This window comes from Bradysia coprophila, unplaced genomic scaffold, assembly GCF_014529535.1.
Source record: "Bradysia coprophila strain Holo2 unplaced genomic scaffold, BU_Bcop_v1 contig_24, whole genome shotgun sequence".
NCBI classification, from domain to species: domain Eukaryota; kingdom Metazoa; phylum Arthropoda; class Insecta; order Diptera; family Sciaridae; genus Bradysia; species Bradysia coprophila.
The window spans coordinates 5,554,729-5,571,387 of record NW_023503501.1 but is presented as its reverse complement, the minus strand read 5'-3'; the positions used below and the strand labels follow the sequence as shown (position 1 = coordinate 5,571,387).

Genomic DNA, 16,659 nt, shown 5'->3' with positions numbered 1-16,659 from the left:
TTTCAAAGTCGGTGTTCATTTAGTGTCTTGATTCCTTCACGTACCTTGAGCCAAGCAACTAAGATTGGCTCTTCGTTCTTCCCAAGAAAACACTGGCGGCAATCCTTTCATGTGATCGAAGTTTGGTTTATACTCCACGGTAATATGTCCCACTTTGAAAGCTTGCTGGCCTCGATTCCGGGCGACACACTCGTACAGACCATCATCGGATCGCATCATTTTATAAATACGTAACGTTCCAGTTGCTTCGCCTCGTTCGTCGTTTGCTGTTTGCTCCAAAACAATTCGATCGTCGTCGGGCTGAGTGCCAGTAACGAATTCTTCTTCTCGTCCCCATCGTCTGAATGTTATTTCTGGAGCTGGCCGGCCTGTTGCCTTGCAGATTAATGCACCTTCTTTGTTCTCAGCAATTGTAATATTAAGCAGTTCATAAACTCGTGGACGAATCAAAACATTTATGAGTGTGGTAGCTTCATCTTGGCCAGCATTGTTTTTGGCTATTGTAACGAAAAAACAAAAATTGAAAATGAATCAGAAACAACTTGGAAATTCAAAAGTGAATCAGTAGAAACTTGGAAATTCTTCAATAATGGGCTCAACTTTAGTATCGAATTTTACCTAGTCAATGGTTCAACAGTTTTGCGATCCATCTATTAGTAAGAAGCCCTCCAAAACAGCGAAAAACTGTTGTTGGACAGATTTGCACTAACAATCGTTTTTAGGCAATTTACTTGTAAGCACATCATCGAGTTCTAAAGAATGAGTTAATATGTAGCTTATGGAAGCTTCTATCGTAGCCTGTTAAGGACGGCTATCTTCTGTTATCGACTTTAGGAATCAAAGATAGGCTCTCTAACTGATGCGTTCTTAGTAAAGTGCATGTTGAAAAAATGGAGTAAAAGATTAGAAAACAATGTCTTGAGAATACGTCAAATGAAGTAATAGATCCGATTATAAATTAGCTGACAGCTGATATGCTTGCTGTCAGTGGAAGTTTTCTCAACGTAAAAGTTACAGTTGACCAATAGGGTGGGTCGTATTTTCATTTTGTTTTTATTTTAAAAGGCATGGCCTAGGCTGCGCTTAGAATTGACCAAGGAATATGAAACAGCAAAAAACAATTCAAATTTTTGTCCCTTGCCTCTGGGCTGATGTTGATTTTCGGTGTAGTAGCATGAAATTGCACACATTGTTGACTGATATCTCGGGCATTTGGAAACAGAAGGCATTACTGATAACTGTAGTTAATAGCTGAGGAGACCAGCTATGAAATACCGTAAGAACGTTGTTGACCTTCGCCTTCACTCGGGTAGAGTAGCTCTGTCAGTGTTCCCGACTAAGACTTTTCGACAAAAAATGTTAACTTTATTTGCAAATAAAATCGACAAATCATGCCATAATACGTCGTGTGAGGTATGTCTGAACAGGTCATCTCAGAATCCATTGCAAAGAAGTTTGTTGAAAACGAGTTGGAAAAACTCACAGGAGCTCTGCTTTCGAAGCCCAAAGTTGGCAACTTTTTGTTAGAACTACTCTGCCCGAGTGAAGGCGAAGGTCAACAACGTTCTTATGGTATTTCATAGCTGGACTCCTCAGCTATTAACTACAGTTATCAGTAATGCCTTCTGTTTCCAAATGCCCGAGGTATCAGTCAACAATGTGTGCAATTTCATGCTACTACACCGAAAATCAACATCAGCCCAGAGGCAAGGGAAAAAATAATTTTTGAAATTTGTTTTTGCTGTTTCGGATTCATTGGTCAATTCAAAGCACAGCCTGGGCCTAGGCCCTTTAAAATAAAAACAAAATTAAAATACGACCCACCCTATGACCAACGACTTCAATGCTGTACCAACAAGAAAATCTTTTGAAGTAAAAGATTTGAAATAAATGTCTTGAAAATACTGAAATCAAGTGTAGTAATAGATTCGAAACCACTGACGACAAATATCGCCTGTGAAAGGTTTTAAGCGGCCTATCACATAAAAATTTGAAATCTCCTGGCAACTTTTACAAGAATCCTTATAGACCGATTATGTTAAATTGATTCGCAAGGATAAATTATAGTAAAAAGTTCACACCTCGATAACGACATATAAAAAGCAAGTGGTCATCAAAGCCGACGAAACAATGTACCTCGATCGACAAGATCGACGCTTCCAGAAAGAATAAATTCGGTCTTTCTTTCTATGAAAGTACTGGTCGGTTCGATGGTCGGGATATAGGCGTCAGGTTATTAATTGTAAAATATGACAACAATGAATCAGAAACTTTAAAACGGACTCACCAATGCATGTGTACGTGCCGTAGTCCTCGTGTGTGACGCGAGTTATGCTCATTTGTCCAGTTATTTTGTTGACCAAAAATCTGAAAATGAAAACCAAATTTTTTAATTTTGTCGTTCCCATGGCAATTGTGTCGCCTTACCTATCGGCCGTTTCCACATTCACCTGCGAATGATCCTTGATCCATGTATATTCTGGAACCGGTTTTCCGGTTGCATTGCACTGCACGGAAAATTGCTGTTCTTCGACAGCTTCCAACACTTTCGGCAGTGACATGATTACCGGTGGTATATGCACTTCAACGCGAATGTTTCGTTCGACCAATTCACCGGTTTGGATAACCGCTGCACGACATGTATAGATTCCATCATCATTCTGATCAATGTCACGAATCAATAGGCCACGTGCATCAACTGCATATCTTCCACCCGATTTAATCTAAAGGAAATGAAATGAAATTTAAAACAAAACAATGAAAACAAAGAAGAAAAAAATCGATTGTCGCATTGACACCGCTGATGTTAATAATATATCGTCGATATATTGATGCGAGCATAATACATAATAATCGGCATGTGGTAATGAAATGCGATGCCTATGGTGTGTAAACATTATGATGGATTACTTACTGGATCACCATTACGAAGCCAATCAACTGTCGGGGCTGGATTGGCTGTAACCTCACAGAAAATTGTAGACGTTTTTCCGGCTTTGGGGAATTGACTTTCAGCTGCATTTACCCATGTTATAGCAACTGGAAATGAGCAATTTTATGTACATTATAGAAACTTTAATTCGATGGATATTAATTCATGCAACGCATATAGGTGGCTGTGTACGTACGTACATCCATTTCGGAAATGGAATGCGGTTTTATTCGGTTTGTATTATAATATAATCGTGTGCATGTATCCGACCGTATATCCCTACTAATAATAACAATAATCGCCTTAAATAACAATAATCCTGTAAGTCAAAATGCGTTAGTTCAACTACAACTTTTCTGGTCTGGGTGATACGAATGCTATGTTAGTATCTATTGGCTTCCATATCGATCGGGTTTCCCTTGATATAAACTAACGTTACCGATGTACATCCGTTGAACGACACATCCTTCCTTTATTATTTTAATCAATTTTCAATTACACTCGTGGAATTATAAGGTCTAACAATTTCAATCCAATTCATGCTATTCATTTACACATGCGATATCATAATGTTACAGAAATGTATTATAATACCGTAGTCATGTGGTAACGCATGGCATGGGGAATGAATGGGATCATTTGGATTAAAACTGTTGGACACTGGATCTTATTATATAATTCCTTTCCACCAGCATCAATCTAAACATTTCGAATATTTAGAATGAAACTTTTCAGACTCGTACAACACTATACTAGTGGTGGAAACAACTGATTTTATTACTGTGATCTATGTATTTCAATTGTCTAGCAAGGGTATGAGTATAACCCGAAACATACCATCCAATATTGAATGCAAACAATGTACCAAGACCGGTCGAAAAAAAAGTTTCAATTTTCCATTTCCTTTTACTCCCAACCAATTCGACACATCAATAAATTGTCTTACGAGTAGTGCGATGGACTGATTACATTATTCCGTTCTTTTACTGTAAAATGCAGAAGATAAAATATGCAACTCAATAGATGCATTTCAAATACATTACAGCTTAGGCAAACGTATGCACAGCCTTTTATTCGGACTATACTTTCTGTACTTTCGAATTTTCCGAACTCTCCACGTCTAATATAGAAACTTGTAACAAAACTTTTGCTCCGCATAAATTAAAGTTTTCAACACATCCCAGTGTACACCCCATCCGTGATATACTATTTTCTCTTCAATTAATGGTTTACATGTGGTTTAGTTCTTCATTTAGCGTATACATTTTGTAGTTTATGCGCGCTGGCAAGACCCATTCATGTAAGCTTTAAGTACATGATGTCTTATACGAAATATGTTTTTACACTAATCAAAGTAATTTCTCCTCTCCTATCCACCCGGCTTGTGTGTTATCTGGTATATGTTTGAAAACTAATTTCTGTATAAAGTTATCGTTAGACACTTCAAACACCAAGCGATGAAGGGTGGAATAAGCACAATATTCCCTTACATGCAACTCGAACCGACTGTAGATATATATGGATGTGTAATGCAATGTGTGTGTGTGTACAAACTTAACTTACCATAAGTTTCAATTTTGACACTAATTTCCAATGGAACATTATTTGCATACGATGCTGAGCAGTAGTACATGCCAGCCATTCCTTCCGTTAACGATGTTATCATTAAGGCCAACGATTGGTCTCCCGGTAACACTTCGGTGTACATTGGCGGCGATGATTGACCGGATCTGAGTTGCAACATAAGAGAGAGAAGAAAAAAAAATTGGGAAACGAATGTTTCATTAGTTAAGTCTGGTATTGTTCTGTTACTGGGTGGTTTATGTTAATCTAATACCATGTATCTCTCTATATGTGCTTGCATGGTAAGAGAATTGTTAATTTATGAAGGAGTTTGGGGGGTCATATTGTTTTCTGGTCGACGACTGGTATGTATAGGCATTTAAGGATGAATATAAATGGTTTGGAATTAGAGCGATTTCGGTTGTGATTTGTATTGTGTTCCTAATTTATATGCATTGCATGTAAACCAATTTTGTGTTTACATGTGTTGCAAATGATAGATAATTAACAATTTGTTGTTGGTGGCACCTTACCAACCATATCACACTCATCAAACACAATATCTGAGAACGGTTTCTGTGATTGCAAAACGAAAGTTGTGCCATTTACTGTTGGCTTTGATGGATTAGATTCTCGGAATTGTTGGGCGTTGAAGATGGAGCGATAAGGAAATTTATTTGGCTTAAGAACTGTGGGTCATTATTTAGACTAGCCGTCTCCAGAAAACAATTTTGTGGCAATAACTCTAAAAAAGCAGTTTCGATAACTTTCCTCAGTCTAAGGCATAGTTTCTCCGACCCCAATAAAATAGTTTGTAAGTCTCAGTCTGAGGCATAATTTTTGCGGTATCCCAATTTAATAATTTGTGAGTATTCGGAGCTCCTATTAAATAATCCCCTTTCGGTAGAAATTATAATACGGAGAAACGTACAGAGCAACCACAGAATTGTATTAGTATTTTCATCCACTAAAGCTAAATGGTCAGTGATTTTAGGAATGACAACAATGAATTTGGGTTAGTTGCGCTCGGAAACACTATGAATGAGTGTAACGATTTCATGATGCTGGTATTTCAGTTATGTATTTACGAACTAAGTGAAGTAATTCCGAAAATGGTTTAGATCGATTGCGATTCGAATATAACTAAGGAAAAACCAAGCAAACAAAAATTCAAAATAAGAAAAACCACTCGCAAGCTACACAATCGAAGAAACGATTTTGATTGAGATACACAATCGTTTGTAACTTACTCCAGCAATATTTTTTGTCCTTTCGAGTTGTACATGGGAGAATATACGTTTGGTCTTTTCGGAAATCAAACAAAAAAAAAATGGAATCATTAGATTGCTTATATTTATGCTGTTGTCGGTTTGGTGCGGAATTATTATTTTCGCTTCAACTCAATCTAAATTGATACTCGAGACTGGTTTCAAGACTCTCCCAACGAATGTTGAGCGGTGTGCAATAAATTTCCCGACTCATTCAACCGGAATCGAAACTCAAGCAAATTTCCAATTACTTACGTTTTTGGCACAACTCTCATGTTTGAATTGTCTCGCCATTGTAGATCGGTTATTAAATTTGGGTCAGGCACATCCGGCCGACATGTCAGTAGGAATGGCTTTCCGACTGGCTTCCGTTGCACTTCTTGTATTGGTAAAATTTGTAAACGTGGCTCCTTTTGGCATCGCACATAATCTGAAACAATGAGAGCGAATATAAATTAATGGCTGTGTGGTATTGTACGGGTATATAATTTGCTGGAAAAGTTTCATTGCATTTTCGATGTTTTTGCAGACTAAATAGGCAGCAGAGGCATTGTCTCTTCCATGCTGATTGTGTTCATGTTGAGTTGATTTTATTGTTACTTTTTGAATGAAATGTGGCTGCTCCATGTTATAACTCGCAGTACTAAATATCAGACAGTCCATGCTGTCAGTAAAATCATAAAACCTTTGTTTAAAAACATGATTTGAGGCTTTAGTTAATCCGAAGCCTCATTATAAGCAACATCATCATCATGGACTAACTTATAAAATTTCAATTTGTTAACTTGTTTGTTAACGATAGCTCACCCAAACCGAATGGAAAGTTCAGAGAATATGCCTGTGAAAATTCAATCATTATTCACTGACTGTGTAAAATGAGTTCGGCGAAATATTGCGCTTCGTTACTAGTAAGTGAGATTGATGAAGGCATTAAATTCGCGCGAAATAAAAAAGATCAATTTTTCCTCGCACTGCTGTGTGCATTTTAATACGTGATTGGCGTCTCCATAGAAACGTACACATTTTCCTATTGAAATCGAATAATAGGATGCATTAAATCAACGTTAGTCTCAGTTTTCTGATTCTTCGAAACGAATGCAAAGCACTCAATGTTCCACACACACACACAAAAAGTATCGAATCAAAGTCATCAACCTTTATTTCTGGAGAAAAGAAAAACCGTCCGTACCACAAAATAATGCACGTTCGTATTACAGAGTACTTCGACATAATAGAATATCCTTTATCATCCTAAACAATATCCGTCTGAGTATGAACTGAAACCGCAATTTATAATACACAAAGCTTCATTTTACAAGGCAGAAAAAATCCGATGGCGATATCGTATAAATATGAATTGTGTTATATAATGTTCCTGGATATCATGTATCATCGTCGTTTCGGTATATCCACTCCAGTGTTCTTAGCTCAAGCTTCGCGTATGCAACGAACAAAAATACGTGATGAATTGAATGAAGATTGACTGGATGAAAATATGCTATCCTTTTAGTTTTACTTTCCGAATTTTTTTTTATTATTTTCTACCACCGGAAAGTATTTACTCTTCGAAAAAAAAAGCATTTTCGCTGAGACGTGACGGTTTCAAGATAATGGCCTTTATGCAGTTTTGTCTACGTTACGTAAACATTATGCTTACTCACCGTTCAGTGTTTGTTTAGAGAAGTAAAAAAAAAATGACGGAAAGGTAAAGATTGCAGATTTAAAGTTGCATTAATGTAAAATTTAAGTGAAAAAATTGATTCAGCGACTTTGAGCGTTGTGTCATAAAAATGTGTATCCGACTCGTTAATACAAAGAAATTTTCTCAGAATAGCATCGGAAGTTGGAGACGAAATAGAAATTTAACAATAGTAAATTACTACCAGTGAAAGTGTATCTCGTATCCAGATCATCGTGATACGAGACATCAAATTATTTCACGTGTATAGTACGGCGGTTTACTTTACGAGCTAGGGATAGACTTTTCCCTAGTGAGGGAAATGGCACATTCCCACCCTAGTAAAGTAAAAAAAATTGTTTCTATTGAGCATCGTCTCAGTTATATCGAATTATTCATATCTTCTAGTAAATAATGGGGTGTCACTGTCAACCGTTTCTCCAGCACTGTGTAGTGCATATATGCTTTTCTTTAATGCAAAACTTTATTCCTGTTTACAACTTTATTGCATTTGACAATTTACAATATGTTATTCGAGAGTCATGGCTCCTGGGAGAGTTACAAATTCTTCAAAGTTGCATACCCAATACCCTCTGAATGTTCTAATACTTGCATCAGGGACTATTGTTGGGAAAATGTTTTCCTAATTTTTCTAAAAAAAATTCCACTTTTCCATATATTTTTCCAAAAACATTTTCCGGAAAAAGCCGGAAAATTCAGTAAAAATACAGAAAAAATTGGTAAAAAATGGGAAAACGTTTTCGCAATGATAGTCCCTGAAAACAAGGTTAGAATTTCATTTCATTTCATTCATTTGCAAAACAATTTATCAAATTAACGTACCGCGAAGCTCCAGTATGCGTTACTAAGGAGCTTTTGTTTATTAGAATCATCCAGTTCATGACAAAATGGAAGATTATAGATTATTAGAAAGTGGGGTATTTACATCTATTAGGTTCTAACAGAATTTTTACAAAAATTCGTTGAAATTCGAGTTAAGAACATCTAACAATAATAAAAATTTGAAAATTTTGTGGCCGCTTCTCCCCAATGGAGATAAGATTGTAACAACAAACACGACAGCCTTTAAATTCAATAGATTACGGAATCTGTTCAGCTTTTTGGGGCCAACGGCAACATTTCATGCACATGCACATGCACATGCCAAATAAATGCCATATGTGACTTCAAAGAAATTGTAAATCCGAACGCCAAGCACTTTTGGGCGCCAAAGGCATTGCCTATATGGAAAAGGATGCACTGGGCGGTCGAGGTGTACAATTCTATTTGTGTTCAGTACAGTTCGTGATGACATTTACATTAACTAAAACCCCTACCACTAAATGATTAGCAAGTGTATTCGGCAATCGCACTGCTGATCCAGTTCGTTTTTAATTTCATTCCCAATTAAGAAATCGTAAAGTCAGAGTTGTTAAATTTAGAAACTCTCACGAATTATTGTATTAAAGGTGCCTATTGAACCAGAACATTTGTTATTATTGCCCATTGAGGTGTACGTACGTACAATTTGGCTCCACCCATTTACCGAATCTAATCGTTTGGGTGTAGATTTTTGGTATTTGCATGTTGCCACACATTGTTAAGAGTCAATTCGCCAAAACTTCGAACAGCTTATATGGAATCGGGATTCAAGCTGATGGCGATCCAAACGAGCTATGGCTAAAATGAATCATCGTTCAATTCTGAGAATATCGTTAGAGTAATTGATAAAAAAAACTATTTTTAGCGACTACTTCGGAGAAAACGTTTCTTGTAGACATGACAGCTCGACAAAAAAATTTCGGGAAAAAGTTGTTCCACGATATTCTCAGAATTGAACGACGATTCATTTGAGCCATAGTTCGTTTGGATCGCCGTAGGCTTGAATCCCGACTGTTCGAAGTTTTGGCGAATTGACTCTTAACAAATAAACAGATTCAAACTTTTTTATATGAAGGCAGGCTACGCAGATTGTTTAGTGAAAGAGGGAAAAATGAAAGACCTTGACATATATACGACAATGTGTGCTATCTGAAGAATCTTAATTTCAAAATCAAAACCCACCGAGACCCCTTGTTTCCACTCACATAAAAAACAGATGGCGAAATAGCCAACCTTAATCTAATTCAAAAGAGACTCATCGCAATTTATTTAAATTTTTATCTCAAATTCAGTCTGATGGCATATTCAAACAAATAGACACAAATGAGAGCATAAACGATTCGAATTCAAACCATAACAACAACAAAAAGTCTGTGATTCTGAGTCATTGTGCTTATAGCATCAATTGACACAACTAATAGCACTATTTGTATAATGACTGAATGCGTTAATTAATAACGATAAAGCTAAACAAAAACATGCAGTTTCCCATCATATTGCTCTACTTGACTTGATTCATCATAATATTTGAATGAATTCCATGTGTTTCATTTCCTTTATAATAAAAACAAATTTTTTAAAGCGAAAAAAAAACTGTTTTTTGTGATATAAATAAACAAACCATCACTCGTTTAATTGTAAGCTATCATTCTCACTATTATGATGATGTCGTTGTTGGATATATGCGTTTGGAAAAATGTTTTTAATTGATTTATGTTACATTATGAATGAAGCTTGGATTGGAGAGTACACACAGAATAACATATGATATGTGTGTGCCATGGAGATAATATGAAATGATACGAGAAACGATTTTTGTTATTTTGTTTATTTTGAATTGCATGTGAATGAAACGGCATTGATGGACATTTACGATGATGATGCAGCTATTGGTGTGATAATTGTTAGTTTTTAATCGATTTAGCTAGCCACATCTCTGTAGTGTTAATTGAATTTGTTGGAGGAGTAATAAAGAAATGGGACAATATTTGTATAACAACACAAATAAAATAGAAAAAATTAATTACTGTCACAGCAATGGCAACACTGACTTTTCATACTACATCCTACACATCTTATCTACTTGTCACACCTCGGAAGTTTATTACTTTCAAGTTGTTTAAAGAAGAAAAGTGGTGAAAACCCATTTCAATTCTTCAAATAAAGTTTTTCGATAGACCTAATGGAACTTAGTAAAGAACTTTCTACATTTATTCAATTAAAATTATTTCCACCATTTAAACTCACTCGGTGTACATTAAAATAAAAATAGGAAAATAGTTCTGTAGGCTAAATGACATAATACAAAAGAGTCTTCCACAACAGAAGTGTGCTTCACATGTAAAAGGCTCCAACGCCTTCCTTTCCCATCCTCTGTGCCTTAAATCCATACAATGTACTCGAAAGTATGATGCCAACACACACACAGCAAAGAGTTCTCATACAGTCCAACACACAGCAGATGCATTTAATTAGTTTGAATATAGTTTTCCAAAAATTACTTCTTTTGTTTAAGTTTAAAAAGCAGAAAAGATGAAAAACTGTGGAGCGAAGCGGAAACAAAAATAAAGAAAACACACAACTTTTCCATCCCGAGTTTAAGTGATCCTTTCAAGAGCAACACAAAAAAAAACCCCAACTATCTGCGCTTATATCACTTTGTTGGAAAGTACTTGACCCGTGACATAATTGCCACCCGTTAGTTACAAGAGTATGATTCCAATAGACTTTAGAGAGAAAAAAAAAGGTTTTATACTACGGTATGATGCTAACGGAATGAGGGTGGTAAAGAGTCCTTTGTTTGTTATTCGTCTATAGAATTTATGTAGAACTTGCAGTTGTACAGAATTCATGTTGAAACTGGTTGGGCACAGTGCAAAAAAAATCTAAAAAGTGTTATAGAAATGACTGTCGGATAAAGTTCCGGCACAGTGAGTGATGTATGTATATGATATGTATACAGTAAGGTTCTCAGGTATGCTGTGATTACAATCTGCCACTGAGTGAAAAAATGTGTTTTAGATTTTTTTGAAAGAAGCTTTTACCGCCAGAGAAAATGTATGGTTATCTGGAATAATGTACAAAGAATGTCTGTCGTCTACATACACTTTATGGATTACTATAACTCAGGGAACATTTTTGAGATTTTTTTTCTTTCAAAATAATTAAGTTTTGACTAGACATTTCCTGAAGAATAGCCTCTGAGTTTTCCATTTTTGTCCACCAATAAAATACAATGAAATACAATGAAATTGTATAACAGCTTAACACAAGGTTTTGCACTAAATTATTGTACCTGTTGGATATCCAGTATGTCAGATTCTTCGCCCAAATCGCTTCTAACATACGATAGCACTCACTCTTCTGCATTTAAACGTTTTACGATTCGTTTAATGGCATCAGTGAGTAAAAGCATTAAGATAATAAAAGAACTGGTTACATAACTCAACCGCTCGCGGCATTATCGTTAGATGATCATGTAGACTTTAAAAAGTTGTTAAAATCAAATCGAAAAAAAAAATTAAATTTGGCGCTACGCCAACATCCGAAATCCCATAAACACAAAAATGAGAATTCGCAAATAACGTTGCCCCAAATGTTCATTTTTGTTCCATTCTGGCTGCCATCTATACACACTCGACTTGAATAATATGAAAAGAGGATGTGAGAAGATAAAACGCCAAAATAGTCATACATTACCGGATGGGATGTATACGTATATACAGTCACACAATGTCATTTTATAAATCCCGACCGAAATCCCAACTATTCTGGCATCGAAAAACTTTTTCAAATATTTTCGCAAAATAGAAAGAGCAGAAAAAAAGTATGAAAAATCCTGAAAAAATATGCTAAAACCACTTTTGGCAAATATGAGAATTGATTAAATTTGTCTCAGTCACCGAATAAATTCAATAAAAAAAAGCTTTACGGGAAAAGACACACAAAATTTTTCCCTCAATTCCGTGCAAGAAAAAACGGAGAAGAAACGATATCGATACAGGATATTGAATCTTTCGATTTTTTCTTTTCTTTTTCTTCTTTTATTTGAAATGGGACATTATCTAACTGAAGAAAGTCTTGTGCATGTAGATAGACACAATTACGTGCACCTAACGTACATTATAATAAATGCCGGTGGAGTGAAATCGATGCATTAACATTGTGAGAACGTTCTCAATATTCTATTGGAATTGTACGTACTTGGGGTATTTATAAAAATAAATAGTTGCATACGTATAGTGAAGAAAAAATCATTTGAAGTTCTAATTGAAATACTTGATGATTTCGACAAAAAGAAATGAAATTCAATTTGAGATTAAAATAGGTTTTCTTCTTCAAATCAGTTGAATATTGCCATTCAACAAATATACCGAAAGGCTAGATCTGTGCGCCAATCAGGAGAGGGATTACGGCGTCAGTTCTCTTTTCACTATTCAATCAAAACTCTTCTGATAGAGAACGATTCACTCTTTCACTGAAAGATGTCGCTGCAACAAAACCATTGTCAACCGAAAAATAATTAATTTTTTACTCGACGGATTGCAGTCAAATAAAATGCTATCGTATAGCACACGATCTTAGGACTCCGGAACAGCAATCAGTTTTTCAATCGGCTCTATATTGGCTTTCAGTGAACATCGTTCCATATCGTTCTCTATCAGTAGAGTTTTGATTGAATAGATAAAAGAGAACTGACGCCGTAATCCCTCTCCAGCAATGAAAGTCTAGAACAGGTATGGTCGGTCGGCGAATTCGTCTTAAACGCACTCACATTTTATGTCAAAATAATATGAAAATGAGTGTGTTTAAGTACGAAAATCAAATTTTTATGTCCTCCGTTCGGACAATAGACCATACCTGTTTTACACTTTCATTGCTCTCCAGTGCCGATGGTCATCTAGTCTATAGCAGCTAAATTTGTATCGTTAAAAAATAATAATTTAAAACTCGTTTATTTTACTGAGTTTTCCAGTCCAGAAGCGCAGAAGACGAAATTGAGTTATAGTTGTGGACAGGGCCTACTTTTGGTAATTTTTTTGGAAATTTTTACCAAAATTTCCAAGAAATGGCCAAAAACTGAGATCGTCAAAAAACCGAATTTTTCCACAATTTCGAACAGTTTCGGCAACTCATGAGCTCAGCCTTGTGTTTTAGCCAGCCCGCAATGATTTTGGTTGACACTATCAGCTTTCAAATGAAGTCGAGTATGATTAATTTGATAGATGAGAGCGTCAGTAAGCAAACAAAATCATTTAGAGCCGGCTAAGACACAAGGCTGAGCTCAGGAGTTGCCGAAACTGTTCGAAATTGTGGAAAAATTCGGTTTTATAACGATCTTAGTTTTTGGAAATTTTTGGCATTTTTAATACCAAAAATAGGCCCTGGTTATGGTACGTGGAGTCACAGAGATTTTCTCAAGGAAGATACGAAAACGATAGCATTACTTCTTTTGCCTCCGCTGTGTGGTTACATCAGCAACGATTTTGTTATTATTTGTGGTTTTTGGACTTTGTTGTTATCGGCTAGAGTCACCGGCGCACAGATCTACAAATGGTCCACCTAGAGATTTCTATTTAAAATATCTCTCCAGGGATAAACCGTCCATTCAAACAGTAGTTTCAATCCCTTCATTTAATGCAAATAATATGTTTTGTTCATTCATTCATCTAACTTTCAAACAATTACGGTAAAATGGTTGAAAGAGACTTGAATGTATAGAACACATTGCTGCTCCATTCAACTGACTGACAAATAAACTAAATACTTTATCATTAAGCTTGAAAGCCAATCGTTGACTCTCCCCAATGACTCAAATGTACCCGTAATATATTATTGTTTAAAATATCCAGCACACCAACATTTTGAATAACATTTGAACCAAAATTCTAATAAATGTCGCAATCACCGCATACACAAACGGAACATTTATCGTCCTATGGTATACAATGCACGGGGTTTGTTATACAGTAATATTGAATATAGCCTACAACCACAAAATGCATAATATAAATGCAAAATGTGTATTCGTTAAAGGAACGTTTAATTACAAACGACACAATCAGTTTTGGTAACAGAATGGAAAAAGTTTTCATTTTTCCGAAATAACATTAACTTTCGGAAAGAGTTTCCAGCTATGTATGTGAGTGTGGAATCACCATATATGCCAAAACGTCTCGGCTGAACACCAGTCTGAATATGTAAACGGATTTTTTTTTTCTTCGCGGTGCAACTTTTGTACACACACTTTTTCGTCAACATGAAAAGTTTTCTGTGTTTTTCTTTCTCTGTTTATATATCTTAAACACAAGTGCAAATATAATGAGTTATTCAACAAAAGCATCACTCGGGGTGGTAATGGGTTTTCCTTGCTCTCTCTGGAACGATATTTCATTGCTCCCCGAGGGTATGGAATGAACTTTTCCACTTCTTTTTTTAATGAACGAGACACAATTCTACGAATTCTCGACAACATTTGTTGTTTGTGATGAAAAAAGAGAGCAACATCGCTGGTATAACGATTTGATTGTTTTGTTTTTTTTTTAAAGCATTTGTTAGACAAGCAAAAAGACAAAGGAAAAACAATTTGTTTTTGGAATGGTAAATGAGCGCCGACCAAGTATTTTTTAGTTGGGCCAATGCATTTTTTCCATAGTTCATGCAGCTTGTTTCAAAAATTTGCATTTGTTTACGTCTACTGTTTTTAAATAACAACAACGACTTACACGGAAAAAAAAGTAGAACTAAGAAAGCATAACCCATCAAGTGTGTACCTGACTTTCAGGTTGAAAAAAAGACAAAACACAATTAACCCAAGGTACGTTTTCATCATCTCATGAATAATAAGATGGAAAATAATAAGATTGGGGAAAATACGATTTTTTTTTCTTCTTCAGATTATGGTCGTTGATAAAATGAATTAATAACGAAGTAAAATTGTGATTTGAATGTTGATGTTGTCAGAGAGATATCTCCCGAATGAAACAGACATGAATTTTGTATAAAAGAATAATTTTTTGTCTCATTTACTTCGGCTCGTGGTAAAATGTCGAAACAAAGGAAATGAGTCATCTCATGCAAACGACATAAAAAAAATCCCACCCCAGCCTAATCGATTGACGGGTTTAAGTAAATAACAATAAAAACTACTGACTGTTTCCACGAAGAAAAATGCCAATTCTACTCAAACTGAATGTCTATAAACTAAGGGAAAAAATTATTTACGAGTTGATTCAAGAGCTGATACTAGTGCCATTATCCGAAAGCAAGAAAAAACACGTCTAACGTTCAATGTTTTTCTATTGGTTTTTCCATTCCAATATCCACTTCCACATCCGTTATATATACAGTTATAAGCGTTCCATGTTGCAACTTTATTATATCTACGAAACATTCGCAGCATAGAACATAAGAAATTGGTTTATTTCTTTCCGACTGTATTGTGGAGGAGTATTGTTGCTATTAATAGAAATTGTGCATGTTTTTCGATTTCCCAAAAAAAAATTGAAAGAAAAGAATGATGAGAAGACAAACAAAAACAAACAATACAATGCATCACACCCTACTCAATATATAGAGATGACGCCGTTCAACTTTCCTTTTTTTTTCGATTCACATTTATAAATGTGAATTCGGGACAATTACATGTCTGTAAATTTATGGAATAGAAACGTACTGGTTGTAAGTGAAAATTTCTATAAATATACTCAACCGCAACACTACAACTAATAAATTTCATCTTTTATTATTAATTGGCTACACACGCAAATGATTAATCAAGCTGTGGAATAATAATACGAAACCCTATGAAAACTGCATTATGCAGCTGAGACAGCAAACACGGCCATATGTTTCAGCGCCACCCTTACCATCAACAGAATTTATTAGGCATAAATTCGTCATAAAACTCAAATAAAAAGATGAAAACTATCGAAAATCGATATCAAATATTTCAATCTACATACAGTGTGTCCCATTGAGTATTATATCCATTTTGACAATGTATATACCAAAAGGACCCTATAGAAATTTTGCCCACATATTTCTGAAGATCCCAGATCCCATACGTATTTATGCACAAAAGGACTGACAATTTACTTGTGAAAATACCACAACAAAACCATGGTGGGTAATTCGACACTACATTTTATAACCTCGATAACAATATACACATCACACACAAACCATTGGCGAAAAGGGACCTTTTAAATGCCAACCAACAGAAAAAAAAATGAAGGATGAGGGTTATGTGGTGTCAACATAATTTATATGAATTTCGTAGAAATCGATTTAAGGAGAGAATTGTACGATAGGAAAAGGTTCTTTAGACCGTTTGT

The 16,659-nt window shown here is 35.4% G+C and overlaps 1 protein-coding gene and 1 long non-coding RNA gene across 10 annotated transcripts in view; one reads left to right on the top strand and one right to left on the bottom strand.

Moving 5' to 3' along the window:
• The window catches only part of LOC119078058 (fasciclin-2), an 86,391-nt gene that overhangs the window by 16,451 nt on the left and 53,281 nt on the right, over positions 1 to 16,659 (bottom strand). For 5 of the 9 annotated variants that reach the window (XM_037185486.1, XM_037185489.1, XM_037185485.1 and 2 more), the window contains 7 exons: positions 6,019 to 6,193; positions 5,746 to 5,799; positions 4,496 to 4,662; positions 2,915 to 3,039; positions 2,428 to 2,723; positions 2,288 to 2,367; positions 45 to 497 (listed from right to left, as the gene is read on the bottom strand). In XM_037185486.1, the coding sequence (XP_037041381.1) occupies positions 45 to 497; positions 2,288 to 2,367; positions 2,428 to 2,723; positions 2,915 to 3,039; positions 4,496 to 4,662; positions 5,746 to 5,799; positions 6,019 to 6,193 (1,350 nt within the window). The remainder of the gene's footprint in view (positions 1 to 44; positions 498 to 2,287; positions 2,368 to 2,427; positions 2,724 to 2,914; positions 3,040 to 4,495; positions 4,663 to 5,745; positions 5,800 to 6,018; positions 6,194 to 16,659) is intronic. The other 4 variants (XM_037185487.1, XM_037185488.1, XM_037185490.1 and 1 more) reach the window with 1 other exon arrangement.
• Positions 7,673 to 11,542, top strand: LOC119078104. Its single transcript, XR_005087935.1, has 3 exons — positions 7,673 to 7,799; positions 9,297 to 9,301; positions 11,529 to 11,542. It is a non-coding gene; the product is annotated as an uncharacterized LOC119078104 (long non-coding RNA).